Source organism: Pinus tabuliformis, chromosome 2_2, assembly GCF_031772625.1.
Source record: "Pinus tabuliformis cultivar Carrire ecotype Pingquan chromosome 2_2, CPIR1, whole genome shotgun sequence".
Classification (NCBI taxonomy): domain Eukaryota; kingdom Viridiplantae; phylum Streptophyta; class Pinopsida; order Pinales; family Pinaceae; genus Pinus; species Pinus tabuliformis.
The window spans coordinates 75708712-75734749 of NC_142300.1; the positions used below are offsets into that span (position 1 = coordinate 75708712).

General features: G+C 42.4%; 1 protein-coding gene across 3 annotated transcripts in view; it reads right to left on the reverse strand.

The window, feature by feature from the left end:
• The window catches only part of LOC149191514 (nodulin MtN21 /EamA-like transporter family protein), a 338056-nt gene that overhangs the window by 200973 nt on the left and 111045 nt on the right, over positions 1–26038 (reverse strand). For all 3 annotated transcript variants that reach the window (XM_089404310.1, XM_089404311.1, XM_089404309.1), the window contains one exon: positions 19163–19334. In XM_089404310.1, coding sequence (XP_089260436.1) covers positions 19163–19334 — 172 coding nt within the window. The remainder of the gene's footprint in view (positions 1–19162; positions 19335–26038) is intronic.

Genomic DNA, 26038 nt, shown 5'->3' on the forward strand with positions numbered 1-26038 from the left:
ACTTTATCTGGTTTATTCCTACCTACTTTTTATTTTCCTTAACAAGTTATTTACAATGTAAATACTAAAAATAAACACTAGTGCATGCTCAACATATTACAGATCAACAACAAAAAGAAACAGAAACAAACACACCATATGACACCTTTATTTTTGAACTAATGTCCTCTAAAAAACCCAATGTGGGAAAACCGGTGCAGCTATCTGAGGGTTTTCTTATTAAGCAATATCATAGTACAATCTGGGTGAGGAAACTGGCCTACCCAACAAAGAATTTCCTTGGCAATAATACCTCTCAGTTTCTGACAAATCTCCTGGCTGAAACCCCGAATAATCCTTCCGGCAACTACTCAGCACAAATCTGCCCCAGAAACCCCAGCGTCGGCCTCTCTCTAGACTGCGTCAGCCACTCTCTGTCCCACGCTAGCCCTACGTCACCCCGGATGGGTCTGCGTCAGCCCTGGGATGCCCTGCGTCAGCAGCACTGGCCTCTCTGAGGCTCTACGCAGCTCCCGGCTGCCTCTGCGTGGCCCTACGTGAGCCCTGGCTGGCTCTGCATCGCTCTCCTTGGCTATTGCGCTGCTCTCCCAGCACTATCTCTGCCTCTTTGTCTCTCTGTACTCAATTGCCCCTCAGCTACATCTCCCAGTCACTAATTCTATCTCTCTTAGCAAACCCCGCTCTAGAGAATAGAATGACTGATCACTCTGGTGTCATATCCAAGTGACCCTCAAGCCTCCCCTTATACTTTTCTTGTTGACATATCAATGGCCGAGATTAAGTACCTAATCAACAGCTAAGATTAGGTCTGGCTTGAACCATGTCTTTTGGACCATTGTAACACAGTTTCATACTAATTCCCATTAATATTTTATTTTTCCTAAGTTTAGACTTAGGGAATCCATTAAAAATATTAATTATTTTAATATCTCCTGAATTGTTTAGAATCTGCCCAAACCCTTTCTGGGTATTGGAGATCTCATGTGCCCCAACCTCTCCACCAAATTTCGTGGCTAGAGCACATTCGATGCTACCCCAAATCAACACTCCCTCGTAGCGAGGACTGTGCTCTAGCAATACTCCTCACTGAGTATTACTCTAATCATCCGACATCGGTCCATGTGTTGATGCTAGGCATGCTGCCGACCATCCTCTGCACTGTTGTATCATGTACTGCCACCCATGGTTCTACCACTGCCACTGCTGCATCTATACGACAACTCCCTTTGCATCCGTGTTGTTGTTGGTCCTTTCTCCCAGCACTGCATCCGCACTACACCTCCTCTCATCATGCTGCATCGTGCTGCCCACTGTTTCACTGCAACTCAGTTACTGAGAAGTAACTGATCTCCCAATCTAACCTCCCTATTGGGCTAGAGACACCCACTGATGCTGAAGCTCCCTCTCCCGCTAACAAGTGCTCCCTCTCTGATATTTGCGCAGCTGCAACAACTCCCTGCATCTTGCACCGTTGCACACCTCTTTGTGCCATCCTGCACTGGTGCAACACCCCTGTGCCTCTCGCATTGTTGCAGCCTGCTAGCCTCACGCTATCTCGGGACTCCTGCACTGTAGCTCTCTCTGTTGCTCCATCTGCATCCGTCTCTACCCACATCAGCCAGTCCTGCTACTCCTCTGGGCTCCCGTAGCAAGGTCTAATCCTGTTAAGTTATGGTATGTTCTATGCTTATAACAGTTTACTTCTTTTTCTTATTATATTCCACCGATTAGCAATCACATGTACATAAAGTAAAGTGCAGATAGAACATTAAACGATCGACAGAAAACAAGCCAAGACAAGAGACACAAGATGCGGCGGCTAGCCAGGGACAAACCCCACAATGTGTGGGGAAACCCTTTGATCAAATCTTCTTTTATCTTCAATAATTCAGCAGAGAGAAATAGTACAATAAATCTAATTCATATCAGCAGTAGCAAACCCAAGATCAATAGCATCAGCATTAGCGGCTTCATTATCAAACTAGGGCAGACGATATCTTGCAAACCGTTTGTCGGATTGACTTCATTCCACCACCAAAAGTTGCAGCTTTTAGAGGAGGTTCAGATGAACCTACAGCGCAGTTCCAAAGAGGAGATCTTTTAGGCCACGCAAGTCAATCTTTACTTCTGCAGTTGCAGCTTCAAATTCAACAGCTTCCGACTTCACATGTGTGAAAGAGAGAGACCCATTTCAGCGCAGTAGAGAAGAGACTCATTTCTGCGCAGTAGAGAGAGAGATGTGATGAGATGAGTGAGTCCAAATGAGGAAAAGTCCTCTTATATTTATACACAACGTTGGTGGGTGAATAGATGCGACAGTTGGGCTTCTGAGCCTATATGAGTTGTAGGTCGGCTTGATAATAATTCCATAATCAAAATAAATTCATATCTCCATGAATACTTATCGGAATTGGATGATCTTTATATCAATCCTACACCTCTTGACGAGAGGAATCTAATAAAAATATTATTAGCCATGAATAAGATGACCCACATGAAGTTTTGCCCTGGTTGCCAATTTTAACACTCCCTCTCAACCATGGAGAACTTCATCTGCAATCTGTCTATCGGTCGTTACTATTCATCCATCAAATGCACTGCCTTGTACAGCCTGACCCTTGCCCTGCTCTGCTCTATTTTGCCTGTTCTGCTTTGTCTTGTTCTGCCCTGCACTGATCTGTACTGTTTTGTTCTGTTCTGCTCTGCTTTTGTCCGAATTATGAAGAAGAAGAAATGATCGAGGATGTATCATACTGACTCAAAGTCAGTCTCAGAGTATGTACCACTGGTCCCAGATCAGTCTCAACCAACCCAAAGTCAGCGTCATAGTGAGTACAACTCCAATGGTCCCAGACCAATATCATCCTCCACTGACTCAAAGTCAGTCTCAAAGTATGTACCACTGATCCCAGACCAATCTCAACCGACCCGAAGTCAGCGTCATAGTATGGTACAACTCCTACCACTGGTCCCAGACCAGTATCATTGATCCCAGATCAATGGAGGTCATCCTAGCGTAGGGAGTACGGTAGTTACAACGATGCGTCCATCGGTACTACTATGGTCCCTAAATTCATTTCCCTGCTCATTGATCAGATGAGAGGTACTTCCCATGAGTCCCAGACTGCATGGGTAGGATGCCTCGACAGGAGAACTAATCAATCCTGTCCTCACAGGAGAACACATCAATCCTGCTACAATTGCCATGGAGAACACATCAATCCAGGCCTCACAGGAGAACACATCAATCCTGCTACAATTGCCATGGAGAACACATCAATCCAGGCCTCACAGGAGAACACATCAATCCTGCTACAATTGCCATGGAGAACACATCAATCCAGGCCTCACAGGAGAACACATCAATCCTGCTACAATTGCCATGGAGAACACATCAATCCAGGCTGCCATGGAGAACACATCAATCCAGGCCTCACAGGAGAACACATCAATCCTGCTACAATGTCGCCACGGGGTGTACATGTATACCACCAGGGGATAGTGAATAATCCTGTGGTCATATGTTGCTCCAAGAAGCACCCCGCACCCCCCTGGAGCTCTCAGAGCTCAATGCATCATACATGACCCTCATTGGAGGGTCTTTGAACAACTCCAAGTTGTTCACGGAAAGTCAGAAATTTTACTTTCCCAAGGGGTTTTGTCAGAATGTCGGCGACCTGTTCATCTGTACCGATATGATGGAGCCTTATAGCTCCCCGTTGCACCATATCTCGAATATAATGGTATCTGATATCAATATGCTTGGAGCGATCATGGAATACCGGATTTTCTAACAAACGAATCCCACTTTGGTTGTCACAAAGGATCACAGTGGTATCCAATGTGAATCCAAACAACTCACTGAAGAGCTCTCGCAACCAAACTGCCTCACAAGAAGCCATGCTAGCAGCAATATACTCTGCTTCGACGGTGCTCAAAGCCACCGACTTTTGTTTCCTGCTCATCCAGGATATCGAAGCAGATCCCAAGGAGAAACAACACCCGGAAGTGCTCTTACAGTCCTCCACATTGCCTACCCAGTCAGCATCTGTGTATCCAAATAGTCTCACATCTCTGGCAATGTATCTTAACCCATAAGTGATAGTGCCACGAAGATATCTCAGCAAATTCTTGGCACCAATCCAGTGTATGTGGTGGGGTTCAACCATATGCTGGCTCAACGTGTTGACTGCAAAGCATATATCTGGACAGGAGTTCACTAAGAACATTAATGCTCCGACGAGTTGCCGATACTCGGTAGCATTTCGTAAAACAGGTCCAGCAGCACTACCGCTTAACTTCTTGAAGTCAAGCTCCATTAGAGTAGTTACAGGCTTGCAGTCCACCATTCCAAATCTTTCCAATATCTTCACCACATATTTTCCTTGAGATAGGAAAATTTCTCCTAGCTTTTGCCACACTTCAAGTCCTAGGAAGTAGTGCATCAGTCCTAGGTCTTTCATTTCAAATTCAGAGGCCAGCTCCCTCTTACATTTGTGAATGAGAGGGTCTGCACTTGTTAAAAAGAGGTCATCCACATACAACACCAGTATGAGAGGCTTGTCATCTTCAACCTTAAAGTAAAGGTTAGGATCAGCTTCACTCCTAGTGAATCCCAGCTTCATCAAGTAGCTATCAATCCTCTCATACCATGCTCGGGGTGCTTGCTTCAGCCCATAGAGAGCCTTCTTCAACCTGCATACATGAGATTTTCAATCATAAATCTCAAATCCTTCAGGTTGCTCCACGTAGACCTCTTCTTTGATCGAGCCATGCAAGAACGCAATCTTGACATCCATCTGATGTAGGTTCCATCCTTGTGAAGCGGCAAGAGCTATGATCGAGCGGATGGTCGTATATCTGGCAACAGGTGCAAATATCTCATCATAGTCTATACCTTCCTTTTGGGAGAAACCTCGAGCAACAAAACGAGCCTTATACTTTTCCGTGCTTCCATATGCTGCATGCTTTATCTTGTAAAGCCATTTGGAAGTAACATCAGTCTTGTCCTGGGGTCTGGGAACTACTTCCCAAACATCATTCTTTATGATAGACTCATATTCTTCGGTCATAGCATCCTTCCATACTTGATGCTTGACGGCATCTGAGAATGACGAAGGCTCATTTTGTATGATCGTGCTCATGATGGTCAGGTATCCTTGATACCTATTAGGTTTCTTACTTTCACAAAAGGTTCCTCGGGGTGCAGCATGTCCTTCAGCATCATCAAGTAACCCCTTAAGCCATGAAGGCCTCTTCCTAGAAGAGGAAGGCTCATATGGAGGAGGATCAATCGGATCCATGGGTTCTTCTACATCAGGCATTGATTCATCATCCTTTTCTTTCGGTTCCCTGGTGTCGGCTTCTTGAGAGCTCCTCAAAGTCGGAAGATTGATCACCTTGCTGAGAGCCATATCTTCGTCAAAGGTGACATCATGACTAATTATGACTTCCCTTTGACCGGCTACATAGATTCTATAGCCTTTAGTATTTTCACCATAGCCCACGAAAATTCCCTTCTTTCCAGATGCTCCCAATTTATTTCTTTTCTCTTTCGGCACATGAAAGTATACAGGGCTTCCAAAAATTTTAAAATGAGAAACATCAGGTTTCTTACCGGTGAATTTTTCTTCAGGAGTCTTGGAACCCAATGCTTGATGAGGGCATCGATTTTGTACATATACGGCAGTGTTTGCAGCTTCAGCCCATAGAAACTTAGGAAGACTTTGATCATGTAGCATGGCCCGGACAGCTTCCATAATTGTGCGGTTCTTCCTTTCTGCCACACCATTTTGTTCAGGAGTATATGGTGTAGTAGTCTCCCTCTTGATGCCAGCCTCTTTACAAAAATCATGGAACTCATTAGATTCATATTCAGTCCCATTGTCAGTTCTTAAGATCTTGATCTCCTTTTCGGTTTGATTCTCGATTAGGGTTTTGAAGTGTCGGAACCAAGGGAACACTTCATCCTTCTTTTTCAAGAAGTATATCCAGGTCTTTCGAGAATGGTCATCAGTAAAAGTGAGATAATATGAGTATCCTCCCAAGGAGTTCACAGGCATCATACCTGATATGTCTGAGTGAACTAGTTGTAATATATCGGAGGTCTTGCTTTGACTTGAAGGGAATGGTCCCCTTTTGAGCTTTCCTTCGGCACATCCCGGACATACACCTTCTTTCTCTACTTGGAATTCAGGCATCCTTGTTACCATCTGTCTTACATCGAGTAGAGCTTTGTAATGAAGGTGGGCAAACCTCCGATGCCAAATTTCGGACTAAAGAGTTTTGTCACAAGACATGACACCTAGCGGACTTCCATCGACCTGATATAATGAATCAACACTAAAACCAAGAGTAAAGGCATCTTTAACATTATTTTTCCATATACATACCTTGCCATTGCTAAAGGTTACCTTGTAGCCTTTGTCTTCCATTGCCGAGATGGATACCAGGGTCTTTTTGAGATCAGGTACATATAATACATCTTGTAAGTGAATCGTATTACCTTGATTCAGTTTAAGAGAAACATTGCCTACACCTTTCACTGGGTATTTCATGTCATCTCCAAGGACAATTTCCAGGTTAGTTTCTTTATCTACCAGATTATAGAGTACTTCTTTGTAACCAGTGAAGTGTCTTGAGGCATCACTATCAATGAGCCAAATTCCCATTGAGTCCGAAGGAGCGGAGGTAGATAGAGCAGCTGGTAGATAATATTCAGCCTGCTTATCGTCAACAGTGTTAGATTCATACCTAGAATTTCTAGCCTTCTTGAATGGTTGCCCTCTTCCTTGATTTCCCGCATTCCTTTTTCCTTTGTTGTTGAATTTTCCATTCCTTCGATTACCATGAGAGGGATTTTGATCATCGTCACGGTGAGAGTCCTTTCTATCGGGGCATTCCCTTGCATAGTGACCTGCTTTATTGCAAATGAAACATCGTCCTTTTCTTCCACCCTTAAAGCCAACCTTTCTTTTCGATTTAGACCCAGAATTATTTCTTTTCTTAGCATGAGAAGAAAAAGCAGCAGGAGGACCTTTAGGCAAGGGCATTTCCTGCTCTTCTACCCTTGTTTGTTCTTGAATGCATCTAGCCATTAATTCCTCGAAACTAGGAATTACATTATTGTTCAGAAGAGTAGTCCTGAACACATACCATTCAGATGGTAATCCTCCGAGAGTTGTGAGTGCCATTTCTCTGTCAGTAATGGTTTCCCCAGGAGATAGGAGATCGTTCTTGATCTCGGTGATTCTTAAGAAGTATGCTTGCATACTTTCATCTTTACCCTTCTTGATTTCCCTCAACTTATTTCTAAGAAACAAAACTTGATTTCCATCATTAACTTTAAATAAACTCACCAGTCTATCGTAGATTTCCTTGGAGGTGTCTAGATCAGAGATGTAGGACACCAAGTGCTTGTCGATAGAGTCCCGATGATCTTCTATTTTGACTTCTTCGATTTTCCATTTGTTCGAGGTAGCAGCGGATGCATTTGATGGAGGCTCAACAATATTGCCTCTCACATGATCCAACACTCCTTGATTCTCAAGGGTTAGACCGATAGACATCTTCCATCCGTGATAGTCAGCTTTCTTCAGCAGGAAAGAGTGTTGAGGACCCCATAGTTCTTTTAGGATAGCCTTGCCAATATTCTCTTCAATGATTGCTCTTACTCTTGCTCGGGCTTTGTCTTCACCTCAGCTCTGATACCATGTTACATTATGGTATGTTCTATGCTTATAACAATTTACTTCTTTTTCTTATTATATTCCACTGATTAGCAATCACATGTACATAAAGTAAAGTGCAGATAGAACATTAAACGATCGACAGAAAACAAGCCAAGACGAGAGACACAAGATGTGGCGGCTAGCCAAGGACAAACCCCACAATGTGTGGGGAAACCCTTTGATCAAATCTTCTTTTATCTTCAATAATTCAGCAGAGAGAAATAGTACAATAAATCTGATTCATATCAGCAGTAGCAAACCCTAGATCAATAGCATCAGCATTAGCGGCTTCATTATCAAACTAGGGCAGACGATATCTTGCAAACCGTTTGTCGGATTGACTTCATTCCACCACCAAAAGTTGCGGCTTTTAGAGGAGGTTCAGATGAACCTACAGCGCAGTTCCAAAGAGGAGATCTTCTAGGCCACGCAAGTCAATCTTTACTTCTGCAGTTGCAGCTTCAAATTCAACAGCTTTTGGCTTCACATGTGTGAAAGAGAGAGACCCATTTCAGCGCAGTAGAGAAGAGACTCATTTCTGCGCAGTAGAGAGAGAGATGTGATGAGATGAGTAAGTCCAAATGAGGAAAAGTCCTCTTATATTTATACACAACGTTGGTGGGTGAATAGATGCGACAGTTGGGCTTCTGAGCCTACATGAGTTGTAGGTCGGCTTGATAATAATTCCATAATCAAAATAAATTCATATCTCCATGAATACTTATCGGAATTGGATGATCTTTATATCAATCCTACACCTCTCGACGAGAGGAATCTAATAAAAATATTATTAGCCATGAATAAGATGACCCACATGAAGTTTTGCCCTGGTTGCCAATTTTAACAAATCCAAGAGGCTGGGTGCCTCGAAGATCCTGCCCTTCATTGCCTGTAGTCCGTCTGACTACAGCGCGATGTCTTCCCACTTCCACTCAAGTGGTGCATGTGCACTCATGGCACAGTCATCGTGTGTCAAAACTTGCTTCTCTACCCGTGTTGGCATTGCCTTAGTCTCGGAAGACTCTCCCTTACTCCTCTTCCTTGGACACTGGGTCGCATAATGACCCAACTCACCACAATGGAAGCACTTGATCTTGGGGAGATCTTTCTTCTTTCGCTTCTCCTGCTTTCCCTCAGATGCTAGGGCCACATCTTCCTCCTCCTGCTTGACTTTGATCCCCTTGCTGGTGCTACTCGTTTTCGACTGCGGTCTGATCTCTTCCTGGCGAAGAGCTACCCACACATCTCGTCCAAAGGTGGGAGAGTCCCTCTGCCTAGTATACTCTGGGCAAACACCTCCCAGTCTTCTAAGACAACATTCAGGGTTGTCCTCACCATCAGCTCTTGATCCCGTGTCACGTCTATAGCAGTCAACTGATCTCGGATCTCATTCAGTCCTCTAAGGAAGGTGTCAATCGGTTCTCCCTTCTTCATCTGATACGACCTCAACTGATTCTCAAGAAGCATTCTTCTCTGCATAGAAGTATGCTGGTACAGCTTCTTGAGAGCCTCCCACATCTCAAATGTCATTTCCTTCTCGATTATGTGTGGTACTACATGATCCTTGACCCCATCAAGGATAATACTCTTGGCCCTCTTCATTGCCTCCTCGTACCTGTCATTATCAGTACAGATAATATTCTGGCCTTCCAAACTGCGAAGTTCGATGCTTTGTCCAGTCCTGGTCTCTTACTCCATGTAATGCCATGATGCTCCTCTACTTCCCTCCTGGAAGTTCTCTGTTCGACTCCTTTGAGTCTCTACTTCCCGTCTGGAAGTTCTCTTCTAGACTCCCTCTGAGTCCCAATTTCCCTCCTGGAAATCCTTTTGTCGTTGTCGAGATGCCCCCTACTCTGATTATCTTGCGCAACTGCACCACTGATCTGGGTTCCTCAGCTAGAAACCCTCGGTAGCAACTCCTCTGACCTTGCTCTGTCAGGTACTGTTTTGACTACAGTACCTCACCAGCTCCACTTTGCAATATTACCGCAGCCTTCTAAACCCCAGCAACATGAAGGTGGGAGCTCCTAGGCTCTGCGCAATCCCGACACTAGCAACCTAGCCTCCTCAGTCAACTGCCTCAGCCCTCCCAGCTACTATGAGGCTCTGCGTGTGGCTTCTTTTGCTTTCCTTAGCCTCTACGTTGCCTCTTCCCGGCTCACCCTTGATGACGTAGGCACTGCGTCACCCTTCCTTATTGCTGCTCTGCTAGAAATAGCTTCTGTCACCTCGGGACAGCTATTTTCTGTTGTTATTGCTCCGCTCGGCTTATGTGCTTTAGTCCTCCTGTGATCTGCAATCACGCTCTAATACCATGTTGAAGTTTCTAAGTTTACTTAGTTAGAAACCCTCCATTCACTTTATCTGATTTATTCCTACCTACTTGTTATTTTCCTTAACAAGTTATTTACAATGTAAATGCTAAAAGTAAACACTATTGCATGCTCAACATATTATAGATTAGCAACTAAAAAAAACATAAACAAACACACCATATGACACCTTTATTTTTGGACTAATGTCCCCGAAAAACCCAATGTGGGAAAACCGGTGCAACTATCTAAGGGTTTTCTTATTAAGCAATATCATAGTACAATCTGAGTGCTGAAACTGGCCTACCCAACAAAGAATTTTCTTGGTAGTAATGCCTCTCAGTTTCTGACAAATCCCTTGGCTGAAGCCCCGAATAATCCTTCCAATAGCTACTGAGCACAAATCTGCCCCAGAAACCCCAGCGTCAGCCTCTCTCTGGACTGCGTCAGCCCCTCTCTGTCCCACGTTGGCCCTGCGTCACCCCGAATGGGTCTACGTCAGCCCTAGGATGCCCTGCGTCAGCCCTCTAGCCCTCTGCGTCAGCAGCGCTGGCCTCTCTGAGGCTGTGCACAGCTCCCAACTGCCTTTGCGTGGCCCTGCATGAGCCTTCGCTGGCTCTGCGTCACTCTCCTTGGCTACTGCACTGCTCTCCCGGCACTATCTCTGCCTCTCTATCTCTTTGTACTCAATTTCCCCTCAGTTGCATCTCCCAATCACTAATTCTATCTCTCTTAGCAAACCCCGCTCTTGATAATAGAATCACTGATCACTCTGGTGTCATCTCCTAGTGACCCTCAAGCCTCTTATACTTTTCTTGTTGACATATCAACGGCCGAGATTAAGTCCCTAATCATCGGCTAAGATTAGATCTGGCTTGATCCATGTCTTTTGGACCATTCTAACACAGTTTCATACCAATTCTCATTAATATTTTATTTTCCTTAAGTTTAGACTTGGGGACTCTATTAAAAATATTAATTATTTTAATATCTCCTGAACTATTTAGAATTTTCCCAAACCCTTTCTAGGTATTGGAGATCTCATGTGCCCTAACCTCTCCACCAAATTTCGTGGCTAGAGCACATCTGATGCTACCCCAAACAAAAAAAAAACAACTGTGTCACTTGTGTGTATCTTTCTCTATTTTTTAGTTTCTTGTTTCGGCGTATAATTTAATTGGTGTAGGCTGCAGTGTATGTATTTTGATGTTTGCCTTAGGAAACTACAAATAACTTGTTTATGTACATCTAACAAGTAGGAGAAATATCATCAATGTTGTAGTAGGAATTCCCAGGTTTAAGAAATTTTCATAGCTACTACCTGGAATCTCTGCCAACGGGCTACTACCTAGAATATCATCATCAATCATCATCAGAGAGCATATCATCAAGGAGCACATCTCAACCTGGAACCACATCGGGGAACACATCTCAACCTGGAATCTCATGGGGGAGTTATACATCTACAACCCCATATCGAGCAATAGGATATCCAAACACACAAGGGAGCACATCTCAACCCTGGGATCTCATCAGGGAGCTCAATCTCAACTTGGAATCGCATAGGGTTATCTCAACCCATCTTATTGCCTACTGATCTTCCCATCGATGACCCTAAATAGTCATGTGGTAGAACACCTGCATCATAATCAACTTGGGTTGTACACCCCAAGTACACTCTCAACTCGTTGGCCAAACGAGGAGTGGTATTCCTGACAAGCCCAGCTTGTGGGTATGATGCCAACTGGGGTATACTCTGCAAAGACCAAACAGGGGAGCAACATTCTCTGACCCTATGAATATAGGGGAGCAACATCTCTAACCCTATGGGTAACAGATAGGGGTCATACCTTATTGTCCAGAGTTCCCTCAACCCCAAGAACCCTCTATCTCAATTCCTCACCCTGGGAGCTCAGACAGGGAGGAAGAGTTGGCTCAATGTCCTCGATCAGCGTTGCTCTCATCATACTCAAATCTGGTATCATCTTGTCTCAACAGCAATTGTTTCCTATTCATACAAGACATCAAATCAAGTATCATGTCAAAACACAAATAATCATATAAATCTCAAAAAGGATACCATAATCATCCTCCCTCTCAAGGAGGTGCCAACCACAAGCCTGACCTAGTTTCGAACAACTGCACTGTCTCAATATATGAGAGTATCTCGGTCCAAACTATAAATATGGGACTTTCTACCAATCGGATCTCCCTCTATGTCATCACAATGTATGTATGTCATATCCAAATCATGCTCAGAAAGCTCTCTAAGGAGCTTCTTCATCCTGCCTCGCAGTTAGCCATGCTAGCAACATCATACTCATCCTCAATTGTACTATGGACCTCTCATCCAAGATATCATGGAAAATCTCATACTAAAGAAACATCCAAATGTGCTTAACAATAATCTCTATCAACAACAATACATCCATGCAGTCACATATCATAGGAGAAATATCTCAGCCTCAAAAATAGAATATCTCATGTAGATATTTCAAAGGATGGTTGGTGGCAACTCTATGTAAATGAAGCGGCTCACTCATGAATTTATTGTGAAAATTTATGAATCTTTACAAACAAAAATCCTACTGTAGTCATTGGTTTAGCATCTCCTACTTGTTATTTCATTCAAAAAGTTATTTAATTTATAAACAGTGATGAAAAACAATATTGCAGACTACACTGACATACAGATCATAAACTGAAATGATGAATGAGACAAACACACAAGGGACACCGTTATTTTTGGACAACGCGTCCCCAAAAAAACCCAATGCGGGAAAATCGGTGCAGCAGATAGAGAGTTTTTATAATTAAGCAAGCAAAATCTGAGTACATCAGGTTGCCTCTCACACCGGCTAATCTTTCAGAGAAATCACAGTAGCAAGAAATACATGGGAGGGTTTACCTCGTTCTCCAATTCATAATTGATCCACTAAGTGGCCTGACTCCCGCAAACACTGCGAAATCCCGGCGCAATCACTGCTTGGGCCAGCGTCTTGCCTCTAGGAGACTGTGTCACCCCTTCTATTGGATCGATTTGCTAGAGGAAGACTGTTGTTCAACCCTCCCGGCTCAGAACCTTGCTTCTCCAGCAAAATCTCGAACTTCTGACGAATATCCTGCACTGCCACTGCAAGAGACCCTCTTGGCCTGCATCAGCACTGCGTGAGCCCCTTCTTGGGCTATGTAGGCCTCTGCGCTGCCTCTCTGATGCTACTGTTGCCTCTCTGTGCCCGATACTCTTTGGCTCGGAACTCCTTTCCGATCCAAATCTTTGCTTCTGCCCCTCACTGCAACTCAGATCACTGGTTCGATTTTCTCAGCAAACCATGCCCCAAAAAAATCAAACTAACTGATCACTTGGTGTATCTCCAACTAACCCTCAAGCCTCCTTTTATACTTTTCCTGTTGATGAATCAACGGTCAAGATTAAACCCCTAATCAACGGCTAAGATTAAAATAGACTTGATCCTCATCTCTTAGAAGCTTCTCACCCATATTTTTATTAATATCCATTAATATTTTTATTTTCTTAAGTTTAGACTTAGAAACCTCACTAAAAATACTAATTATTTTAATAAATCACAATCTGGGTGGAATTTCTCCAAACGATTTATGGGTCGTGATGATCTTATGTATTCTAGCCCCTCCACAAAATTTTGGAGCTAGAGCACATCCGATGCTACCCAAAATCAACATTTATTCAGGTTTTATGCACATCGTATATATATACAAATGGAAGTTCAAAATGGAACATCAATGCTTCAATCAATAGTGGGATGCCATGTCAAGTTCAACAACATCTTTGAACTTCAGATCGATTATCGGAGTATCCAAGGATTTGCATTTTCATTACTCAAAAACATTTTCAATAGCTTTGAATATAGAATTTCTTTTCCCAATTCCAAAAATCTATTCATCATCCTGTGATACATCATTTCGAGCTTCATAAGTTATCTCCCTCTGATTTAGATCATCAGAGGCTCATCACCTGTCAAGAGTAGACCATCAGGATGTAAAACCAAAACCATAATCAAAATCAAAGTCATACCTTGGAAATCATCATCCTGAGTTCATCAGATAACTGTCAAATATAGACATATCTGGATCGTGGATCTTGCTTCATACAATGCTCTAAGCATAATGCCTTGCTAAGCCATCATAATCATCCTTACATAAATCAATGTTGTACCATCACATCAACAAAGTCAACTCATCAATGTTTAAAAGCTAGAACACAACCATTATCAAAGTCATTATTATCACAGTATTAATACTTTCAACACTGTGACAAGGAGAGTCATATCAAGTCGTGACATCATTTATTATTATGCCAACAAGTTGTCATCAACCATGCATTATCAATCTGAACTTTATCAAGTCATTCTCATAATCATAATACAAGTCATTTATGTCACTAGGTGAAAATGCATACACCAAGGATGAGTCATGCAGGTTCCATGTTCATGTTGAATCACAGCTATCAATACCTCAACCATTGTGCTAGGAACAAGGAGGCCAATTTCTGAATACCCACATAGCATTGACATTAGGGCAAATCAACAATCATCAGATCAAATCATTAGACATCAGGTCAAGTCCAAATTTGCTATCATAGAGAGATCTATAGTCAAAGCATATCTCAATCATCAATTCAAAGTTATTGTCAAGCATCATGACAACACATTGTTCATCTATATCAATTAGCCAAATCATGTCAACCTCTTGTAGCACAAACATAGTGACATATCTATATGTATGTCCCGATCACCTGCAAAGACAAGTTCAGTCTGCATGTTCATGTTATGGAAAACATTCAAGCTTTTCCTACTTCCAGATCTTGTTATCTGCAACATATCTATGGAACTGACATCTTCTAGGTGACCATCCGATTTCATGCACAATACTTCAATTTTATGTGATCAACAATTTAACCCAACAACTTCATAAATCATATTTCAGTGGCAGAATATGTCAGAGACACCATGGTTCAGAGTTCAGATAGCTTCAGAAAGCTTTCGATGATGGTCAACTGTAGTCAAACCCCTGAACGCTCCCTTCAGGGTATCATGGGAGCATCTTTAGCTTCCTGGATGCTACCTGGGCCTTAGCATGCGTGCACCCAGGGATGAAATCTCTCAGTTTTGTGCTTGTGTTTGGAACAGAAACCCTAATTTATGTACAAGCTTCAGATCTAAGACTTTGCTGCAGTTCAATAATGTCAAATGCACATAAATCATCCTTCAACAGTACAGAATGCAAATAGTGATGTGAGTAAGAGATTCTCCCTCTAACTGGGAATCTACTTCATTCATGTCATCAACCTATCTCTACTAGAGTCATGTAACTGTAGATCTGTTAGATCATAAACATATGGCTATCAGCATCATGACATCAATCTTTCATCAAAGGTTAGACTCAAAGTAGTAGATAGATGCAACATCATATTATGAACATAATCAAGATAATCCATCAAGTTAGGGCATTTAGTTTTACCATATGCCATCAAGACATGACCACAGGTAGTAAGAGATCTAGAATATCAATCTCATAGTTATACCTCTAACATCAAGGTTACCATGCTTATCATGATCAATGAGATCAAGTTAGGTCATTCAATAAAACTTTACCAAAACAACAAGAGTGTCAATCTCTCTTTCCATATGCTTTCATCATGCTTATCACAAGCATTACCAGTAGTATCATGTATAAGAGTCAATGAGCTATCCTTCTATATGAAATCCATCATGACAAGTATCAAGAGTATCATTTACTAGAGTCAAGGTGCTAGCCTTCCTTATAGGATCAAGATGTCCAACGGATGGATGTTAGCCAATCATCAAGTGTATCAATGTATCAATATTAGATAGCCTCATAGAATTCAAGAAGATCAAAATGTTCAACACCAAGTGCATCATTTTATCATAGGAAACATAGATCCAAGTCACTTTCATATGCATGTATGAGTCATCAAAGAAAGAGACATTCTCATCATACCTTAGGGCTTACCTAGCCATCAATGTTATTGTTGAAATACAACATACCATGCATACCTTGTGGTATTCAAATACCTGTGCACCTTCTCATAGGCAGCTTGTAGTGCTTGTCACCTTTTCATCAAGTACCTCTTTACCTCTTTCCAGATCTAGCTTTTCTTTCCTGCATCTCAAATGATCCTCAAGAAGGATCTACTCATCACATCTCATCAAGGAGGTTAGAAACATCCATATACTCAAATACATATGCAGGAAGTATAAGCAATAAACATAATCATCAGATCCATAGGTCTAAACAAAAGTAAGAGGCATCATAAGTCAAGAAATACTTATCTTCAATGAGAGGTGATCCTCTCCCTCTTGAACCAATCTTCAAGAGCTATCAATGTCCATGGTCCATATACCAATGTTGCCTTCAATTATCCAACCAAGTCTGCTAGGGATTATCCCATATAGGGCTTCATCAAATCTTTTTCAAGTGCTTAAGCATCTTCACGTTTACCAGCTAGGTTCCATATCTCATATTGTTTCCATAAACCGGGGTTTTTTCTCTAACCCTAACCTCATAGAAACCATCAAACCCTAGTAATCAAGTTGCTTAGGGTTTTATTCAAACCCTAGAATTCTTTTAGGTCTCCACCATCCTCTTCTTGCTTCCATCAAAGGTGTCATTATCGGGGTGATCTCCATGGCTTTTCTTCAACCCATGGCTTTTCTTCATCCCAACTCTAATACCATGTTAATTTTTCATAGGGTTGCATTGTTCTTTGCTTTGATAATTGCATTTCTTCATTAATATATTAAGTTCACCCCATATCATCATTACATTATTCAAATCTACACCCTTATTCATCAACATGTGCAATTATATAGAAAGAACAACATCATCATCATCAATGCAGCGGAACATAAAGAAACAATAGAAGAAAAGCATGCACACATAGAGACACCAGGATTGGTCTAAGACCAGGGCAAAACCCACTATGGGGAAAACCCTTGCAAATCTTCTTCTTCTTAGATCGTCATCAAATGATTCAACAAAAGAGAGTACAAAGATCCATAACTTATCTATGCAACAAAACAACTATAATATGAATGAAACAGATCTAATCATGCTTATAATCACAACCCTGATTCTGAGGACTGTAATGTGTTGTCACTGACTGTAGTCAACTGCTGGATACTGCTGAACACTGCTGTCACTGAGCAGAATCTTCAAAATACTGAAATCTCATCTTTGAGTCCCGGACGTAGGGAGGAGTTGTCCAAGCGTCTATAACAGCCCTGGACGCTCTCTACAGAACTGGAATATTGCATCCGGAACAGATCTGGACGCTCCCAGGTGAACTGGATGACGGTGTTCAAGGTCAAACATACTTAGATCTGCCTCAAACCCTGGACGCTCTCATAAGGCTACTGTGCGAGCATCTATGGTAGCCCGGATGCTCTCAGGACCAAACTATGCGTGCATTTGGGGACCAAACTAAGCAGCGGAAACCCTAGCCTCCCGGACACTCCCATAAACACTTTGTGCCAGCGTCTAGGGATTTCTAGACGTTGTCTTGACCACTGTGTGCTAGTGTCCAGGGACTAAAATGCCCAGTTCTGTGCCAGCGTCCAGGAATCAGAAAACCCTAGATCAGTGCGAGCTTCACCCTTGAGATTTCGAACCCTTGCGCGAACTTTCCTCCGACAGACCTGTGCAAACCAAGACAATAAGAGAAGAGAAGATGGCTTGATCAATGTGTCCAAATGAGCTTGAGGTCTCTTCTATTTATAGGCTTTCATGAGGGTCCACTTGGGGTTGAGGCCAACCTGTCCAATTTAACATGTGCTTAGGGCTGACCTAACCCAATATACATGAGTGAATAAATAAATTCAAAAATAAACTTTCGCTTGTCCAAATAAAGTTATCTTTAGGTAAAGAGGAATCTAATGCAATCATCATCTCGGTCATCTGAGCTGTCCAAGGTGGAATTTGACTGCAGCTGCAATAATTAACAGTAAACTACAAACACATTACATTGGAAATGTGAAGAGCAAGTACACAAATCTGAACACTCATACCTGCATCTGTATTTTATTGAGCAGAAGAAATACAATGCTCTAACTCAAAATTCTAAATGTTAATGATTAGCTTTGTCACAAAAACTGAATAACTGCAATCACCCACGGGCCACGATACCTTCATGACACTAGAAGAGGCCTGAAATGAGTTGTATGAGTGCAAAAACACACTGCAGCACCTAAAACATGTTTCCAGGGGGGATGTGCGAAACATGTTTCAACCTCACGAAACGTGTACCCACCCGCCCCTGCCCCTCCGGAAATGCATTTCAGCCACAATATTTTCATGACACTAGAAGAGGCCTGAAACTCACTGTATGAGCATGGAAACACACTATACAGTGCCTGAAACACATTGCCGGGGGGTGAAACATATCTCAAACTCGTGAAATGCATTTCACCCCCCTTAAAATGTGTTTCAGACATGTTTTAGAGTTCTCGAACCGAAACGTGCCTGGTACGGGGGAGAGGAGGCACATTTCCTACAACACAGCACAAGAATGTGGCCAAATGGGTTCCTTGGGTTCCTTTGCTGCCTGATCATTTGTCCTTGTAAACAAAAATGTGCTGCTACCTCCTGTAGAGTTGTAAAGAGAATTTTCATCTTCCCTGTGTGTTTTATCTATAAAGTTTTGCATTAGGAGGGCCAAGGTTTCATATCAAATTGTGCAGTCTGTTTGATGATACACTTGTGAACTTCTCAAATTTCACAAGCCAGCAATAGAATAACGCTCCTTTAGGAGCATTTTAAAGTTACTCTACAATGGTGAGTAACAATCACCAAACTGACTGAGACAAACTTTGACTTGGCCAGTTTGGTACTGAATTGGCCCTCCAAACTGATTCATTGGCTGAGACAATATGGGCAGTGGTCAACTCAGCCCAACTTTGAAAACACTGTAGCCAATTATATTCACATATTTCAATACAAGCCACCAGCTTAATTTCAGAAATTATTACAGCTTGTTTTGAACACTGACACAACTTTCATATAAAGGTTCAAATAGCACAATCAAAAATCATTTATAAAAGAATGTAAGGGTGAGTAAGATACCTCTAGTTGCATTGTAAAAATAAACACCATAGCTAATGGCACTTCCAAATATTGAGGTGTATGTTAGAGCCAGCCAATCACCGTAGTCAAGTTCCTGAAGACTTCCTGTAAAGGCAGGGTCATGCTTCATAACCGACAATACCAGTAGAGGAAGCCCTCCAATAATCATATGCTGCAGACCACAAGTGCAATCAATCAGCCTTCTGTACAAACCCATCTTTTATTCAATAACAGCTATATCCAAAAAATAGAGTGAAGACATGGAGTCATAAATGTAATAGATGAGAAACCAAGAGAAATTATGAAGCTGGTACTCAAAACGGTACAATTACATTTCGCATCAGAAGAGAGTGATGCTGGATAAAAACATCAGATTTTCTCACAGATACAAGCAAATTACAACTTGAAAACTTCAGATAAAAGGAAATGGTTAATTCGCAGTAACCTTGAAATGAACGTTAAAGTTTAGGGAAGACAACTGCATCAACATAAAAGAGCTGTAGCTATAACCTAATGGCAGAAATAAGCCATGGACACAATGATCATAGACAACTATATCTGCATAATTGTTCATATTTAACAGGATGACAATTCAATAAAGAGTATGCGCAATACAAATTAAAAAAACAGTGGAAGAAAAAGTCAGCAAACATATGTTTGTACAAGCTCTTGCATATTCTTGAAATTAATGTTGCTTATACTATGCCATTTAAGGTGTAAGGAGCTTGAAAATGCGAAGGGTGCATGTATCTTCACCTTTAACAGCTTTCTTCTTCTTTGTCTTTTTTATCAAAACGCATTATTTTTAACTGAAACATGAGCCTTGTTCATGATAAACTTCTTTATGAGAACATCACCTGGGATCAGTAGCCTGTATTCAAGTGAATATTACATATTTAGGAACATCAACGCTAGGAATTTTAGAGATAAAGAAGAATAGGGAACAACTGACCATAGATGGAAAAATCCACAAGTTACTGTTTATTTTCTATCAAGAGAAGATTTACTCAACTCAGTGGTCACTCAACTTTGATAGTCTCGTAATTTTGTTTTGTTTGGAGGAGATGGTACCTGTTACCCATCATAATTTTGTCCACCGAATACTATCTGCAGAACCCTCAAGAAGAGCTCTTACCAATATGTTCAAGATGATTTCCAGGAATGCAACTAGGGATTGAGATTTCTCACAATCCAACCGTGGGAATTGCCTCAAATTTGGAGGAAAGCTAGAGGAAACACCAGCGTAGTAGCCTGTCTAAGCAATCTTGCAAGAGCTCCTCTCTATGCAATTCAATGGAGGCCCTAGTTGGTCGTCTAAGGTAAGGGTTGAAATTTTAGGAAATGTGAAAAAGACAAGGGAAAAAGGAGTGATCACCAAATTTACTTGGATCGGTGCCTTATCCTTGGGTTATGGAGTCTATGTGATTCGAAATTTGGCCGAAATTGTCTTCAAGGAGGCTAAAAAGTGATGCCCTAGCAAGCACTCTTTAACATTTACCCACCCAAGATCTATGGATTTTCATGGACTAAAAACAAGTTTTACTCCAGTAAGAACATTCATCTACTTGTTATCCCAAGATCTATGGCTTTTCATGGAAGAAAAACAAGTTTTACTCCACTAGGAACATTCATCTACCTGTTATCAATGAGTAAAATGCACAAATTTGCAATCTGGCAATCTTTTACAATAATATTCAATAATTAGGACACAAAGGAAAGAGCTAGTTACAAAATTTCCACACATTAGACATTTTTCATGCAAAATTCTTCAACAAGATAACAATAGATATATCCAATCCAAGATCAAGAAGATGGCTCCAAGAGAAAGAAACTTCAGCTCCGAAGATATCGAAATGCATCAAGAGATCTCCAATAAACATCCAAGAGAAAAGTGTGAAATTCCTTAAAAGAATTAGATCCAAGTGTGATGATGAAGTTTGACACAAATGAGATCTTGCTTTATTTATATGAGCCTAAGATGCCCCTAAATTCACTTTAATGTGCAAAATAACAATAATTTTGGTGACAAGCCCACTGAATAGCCAATAAAGTGTAATATAATCCATCCAAATGAAGCCAAAATGATGTAGCAATCGTGTAGGAGGGTCATTGGAAGGCCTAATTGAGTCCTCAAGTGCCATGATGAAGAAGAGGGCTCCATGAATGATGGTCAAAGGGGGTGACCCCTTGATCTCTAAGTAAAACATCATGGGGTGCTCCAAAGTGGCCCTGGGCACAAAGAATGGTCTCATGGGTCTCTCGATATAAGATAAGCATGTAGACTACTCCAAATGAGAGCACGAAAGATCGTGCTTTCCCTCCCATGTCTCGAGAATGAGACAAACCTCCTTTGGGCCTTGGATCAACTGCCAAAACCCTATATACAATGTAAAGTTGGTTGGGGCACTACTGGTCCAAGTGCATCATCTTACATATAATGTGGGGCAATGAACAAGTTGGTGAAGGTGTCGAGGCTTCCCATGGCATGAGATAAAGCTCTGTCACATGGTGGAAACCCATGGATCTCAATGCTTCCCCTACAAGTGTCAATATGATCCTTTGGTGGGCTTGGATCCCGTATAGGGAGGCCAAGCCCAAAGTGAAACCACCTGCCAATCCTGTATAAGATCCAATGTATCTCCTCACCTTCAGATACAATAATTCATTAATGCAATTGAGTGAATAAGCTCCTTAATCAAGGGTAGAAAGGGACAGTTCATAGTAGGTTTCCTTCCAGATTTGGGGCTTTGAGCATGTAATTTTGTTACCTCTTTAGGTATGAGTGGTTAATAAACAACCCTATTAGGTGTTCCCAGCCCCTAAAGGGAAGGACATGTCCAAGGTACACCCTTCAAGTGGTAGGTGTCATGTGGAGAGGTAGCAGAAGTGGGTGAGCAAGATCCAAGCCTATGACTTTAAGATTGAGTATGTCAAGGGCAAGCACAACATAGTAGTACATGCACTTTCACGGAGGCCCGCAATACTATCTTTGATGGATGTTACTCATGAATGGAAGGCTCAAATTTTGGTTGAGTACTCCAAAGATAGGCAGGCTTATGAGATTTTAGATGGCACACACAGGGATGACAGGTTTCGGGTGATGGATGACGTGATCTACTACAAGGATAGGATATATTTGGTGCCAGGATCCCAACTCAAGGAGAGGATTATGTAGGCATCCCACGATTCCCCTCTAGTAGGACACCCTGGGTTCCTCAAGACATATCGTGCCATCAGGGAGAGATTCTCATGCCGAGGTCTCAAGGGAGACGTGCTGAGGCACGTGCGAGAGTGCGTAGATTGTCAGAGGAACAAGGTGGAGTTGTCACATCCTACAGGTTTACTACACTCGCTTCCCATTTGGAGAGGAAGTGGGAGAGTGTGTCCAGGGACTTTTATCACGAGGCTCCCAGCTGCATAGGGGCGGATTGCATTTAAGTTGTGGTCGACAAATTGACCATGTTCGCCCATTTCTTTGGCATCTCATCGAGATCTTCAGCTTCCCAGGTGGTCGAGTTGTTCTTTCAAGAGGTCTTCTGATTACATGGTCTTTCCAAGACCATTGTTAGTGACAGGGACAACAGAATTGTGGGAGCTTTCTGGCAACAGTTGTTTTGGTTGGTGGGGACAGAGCTTACGCTCCGCACTAGCTATCACCCACAGACAGACGGGTAGACCGAGATCGTGAACAAGTGGTTGGAAGGGTACCTACGCAACTATGTGACAGGGCAACAGAGAGCATGGGTCAAGTGGCTTCATCTAGGAGAGTTCTGCTACAACACCACTTATCACATGTCAATTGGTATGTCTCCTTTTCGAGCACTCTATGGGTATGATGCACTTTCTTTTTCTGATATGATGTTTGGAGATAACAGGGCCCTAGGGGCAAAGGATTGGGTTCAAGAGAGCCAGGAGATTCTCCAAGCTCTCAAGAACAACTTGCAGGTGGCTCAAAATCAACAAAAGATGTATGTTGATAAGCACAGGGTGGAGAGACAGTTTGAGGTGGGGGGCATGATCTACCTACGTTTGCAGCCCCATAGACAGACTTCACTAAAGCAGAAGGGGGCAGAAAAACTTTGACCACAATTTTATGGGCCATATACGGTGATCAGGAGGGTCGGAGAGGTAGCTTATGAGATGGAGCTACCTTCAAGGAGTTGGATCCACGACGTGTTCCATGTCTCATGCCCAAAAAAGTTGTTGGGGAAGCAGCTTACAACAACAATTCAGTTGCCACCATTAGATGATGAGGGGCACTTAGTTTTGACACCAGAGGCCATATTGGACACTCGGGAGAGGAGATTGAGGAACAGGGTAATTAGAGAGCATTTGGTTAAGTGGAAAGATTTGCCGGAAGAGGATGCCATGTGGGAAAGTGAGCAAATCTTACATCATCCAGCTTTGCAATTGCTTGGGGACAAGCAACATCCAAGAGGGGAGGACTGTAATGTCCCTCCCTAAATATTTTACTAAGGAGAACCCAATTTTGTAAATTTTGTCATTTTGGGCCTAAGGAAATTTTGGAGAAAATACTTAGGAAAAGTGGGTCGAGGTCTTTGTTAAAATTGGCAACTAGGGCCAAACTCCATGTGGGTCATCTTATTTATGGCACCTGATATTTTTCTTGGATCCCTCTCATCGAGAGGTGTAGGATTAATCTAAAGATCATCTAATTTCGATAAGTATTCATGGAGTTTTGAATTTATTTGTGTTATAAGACAATTTGTCAAGGTCGGCCAGCAACCAAATAGACCCCACATGTGCTCAACGTTTTAGTATAAAAGGAGATGACTTGATAGTCATTTCTACACACACTTCTATCTTGATTTCCCTCCACTTGTCTTGGGTTTTAGTGGAAGAGAAATCTAGGAGTGGTAGCCCTAGACGTTGGAGGAATGCGGCTACCCTAGCCACAGTCAAGAAGAAGAAATACGCTGCCCTAATCTACAAGACGCAGTCATGAAGAGAAGCCCTAACGATATCAAGAAGGAGCCCTGACCTATACACTAGTCTCTACGCAAGTCTAGAAGGAAGCCTACAACCCTAGATGCAGATGGAAGGCAACCCTAACGCAGACGTAAAAGGTTGCTCTAAACGTTGATCTAATCCAGCCCTAAATGCTGGTCTAATTCAGACCTAACCGCAGTCAAACAAGAGAGTCTTAGCCGCAGCATGAAGGGTCAAAGGGACAGCGTGTACGCTGTCCTAGACAGTGTGAAGGGTTGTGTGGATAGCAAAGTATTAGTCGTCGTATAAAGGGTCAAAGGGACAGCGTGGAGGCTGCCCTAGACAGCGTGAAGGGATGTATGGACAGCAGCTTCTCAAGGGAGGTAAGCCGCACTCTTTTCAAGGACTGTTGCCGAGTTTAGAGGTGGTTGTTAGGGTACTATTGATGCCCTAACCAGAGTTGCAGAACTACAACAGTGCACCAGCATTCAAGTATAAGTATGAGGATAATTTGATGATGAGAATGTTGTTAGAAGAATCAGTGTAAGCATGTACAGCATGGCAAGCATAGCAAGTTGTGATGGGACAGCAGTTGTGACAAAGAAGCAAAGGTACATGGTGCTGCAAACTCATTGGACAACACAATGATGGGACAGCAGCATGTTGGGACAACAGCATGTTGGGACAGCAGCATGTTGGGACAGCACTATGATTAGGATATGTATGACATTGTGCAGCAGTGGCACAATAGGACAGCAACAACAGCGAATACATGGTGGCTATACATAGTGGTACGGTACATGGGACAACTTTATTTAATGCAGCAAGTTCATGGTGCTGCAATAGTATGGTACATGGGACAGCAACAACAACAAGGTGCAGCAAGCATAGTGCTGCAAGCACATTGGGACAGCGGTATGGTACTTGGTGCTGCAAGTACACAAAGCAGCAACAGTGCAGCAAGCACATGGGTGACAACATGGTGCAGCAGTGGCACAAGGTACAACAGTGCTAAACACTGGAACAACAATGTAGCATAAGGTCCAGCATTGTGATGATGGGTGCAGCATGGTGCAGCACGATGAGGTGCAGCATGGTGCAGCACGATGAGGTGCAGCATGATAACGAAACGCAGCACGATGATAGGTGAAGGAGTCACCTTGGAGAATCAGTTGAAGCAGCATGTCTTCAACTGATCTCATCTTCTTAGAAATGATCTTACTATCTCTCTCTCTCTCTCTCTCTCTCTGCTGAACTATTGAAGAACATATAAGAAGAATTGATCAAGGGTTTCCCCACATTGGGGTCTGTCCCTGGCTAGCGCCACATCTTGTGTCCTCTTGTCTTGGCTTGTCTTCTACGGTTTATGTTTATGTTCTATCTGCAGTTTACTTTAATGCTGATGTGATTGCTAATATGGAAAAGATATTAACTGTGAAAATTGAAATAAATTGCTCTAAGTGTAGAACATACCTAAAATTAACAGTCTTTTTAGTGGAATGTGGGGGCCACCTTCCCACAAAATAATACGCTCTACTTGGTGGAGAATTCGAATTGCCTAAGGGAGGTCAAAGTCATTGGAGGGACCCACATGAGACCAAAGGCCAACAAGTATAAATAAGAGGGAAGAAGCATCATTTGGGGCTTTTGACATTTTGATAATCGATTGTTGCTCTAGTTGTTCAGCTGTGTTACAAGTGCTGCTTAGCACAAAAGCTTCCCAAGGAGTGAAGCTCAACCTTTCTTCGGTGGACCTTGAGTGCCACCCTAGGAAGGCTTTTATCTTTGTTTGGAGGTTGGGAGAGAGACATCACGTAAGTACCACGCCATTTTGGTTTAGCTGGGACGTAGAAGGAGAAGCCATGCATTCAATGAGGAAGAGTGGTGCCGGAAGTTGGGAATTACACTGTTGTTGGGGTGTTTCTT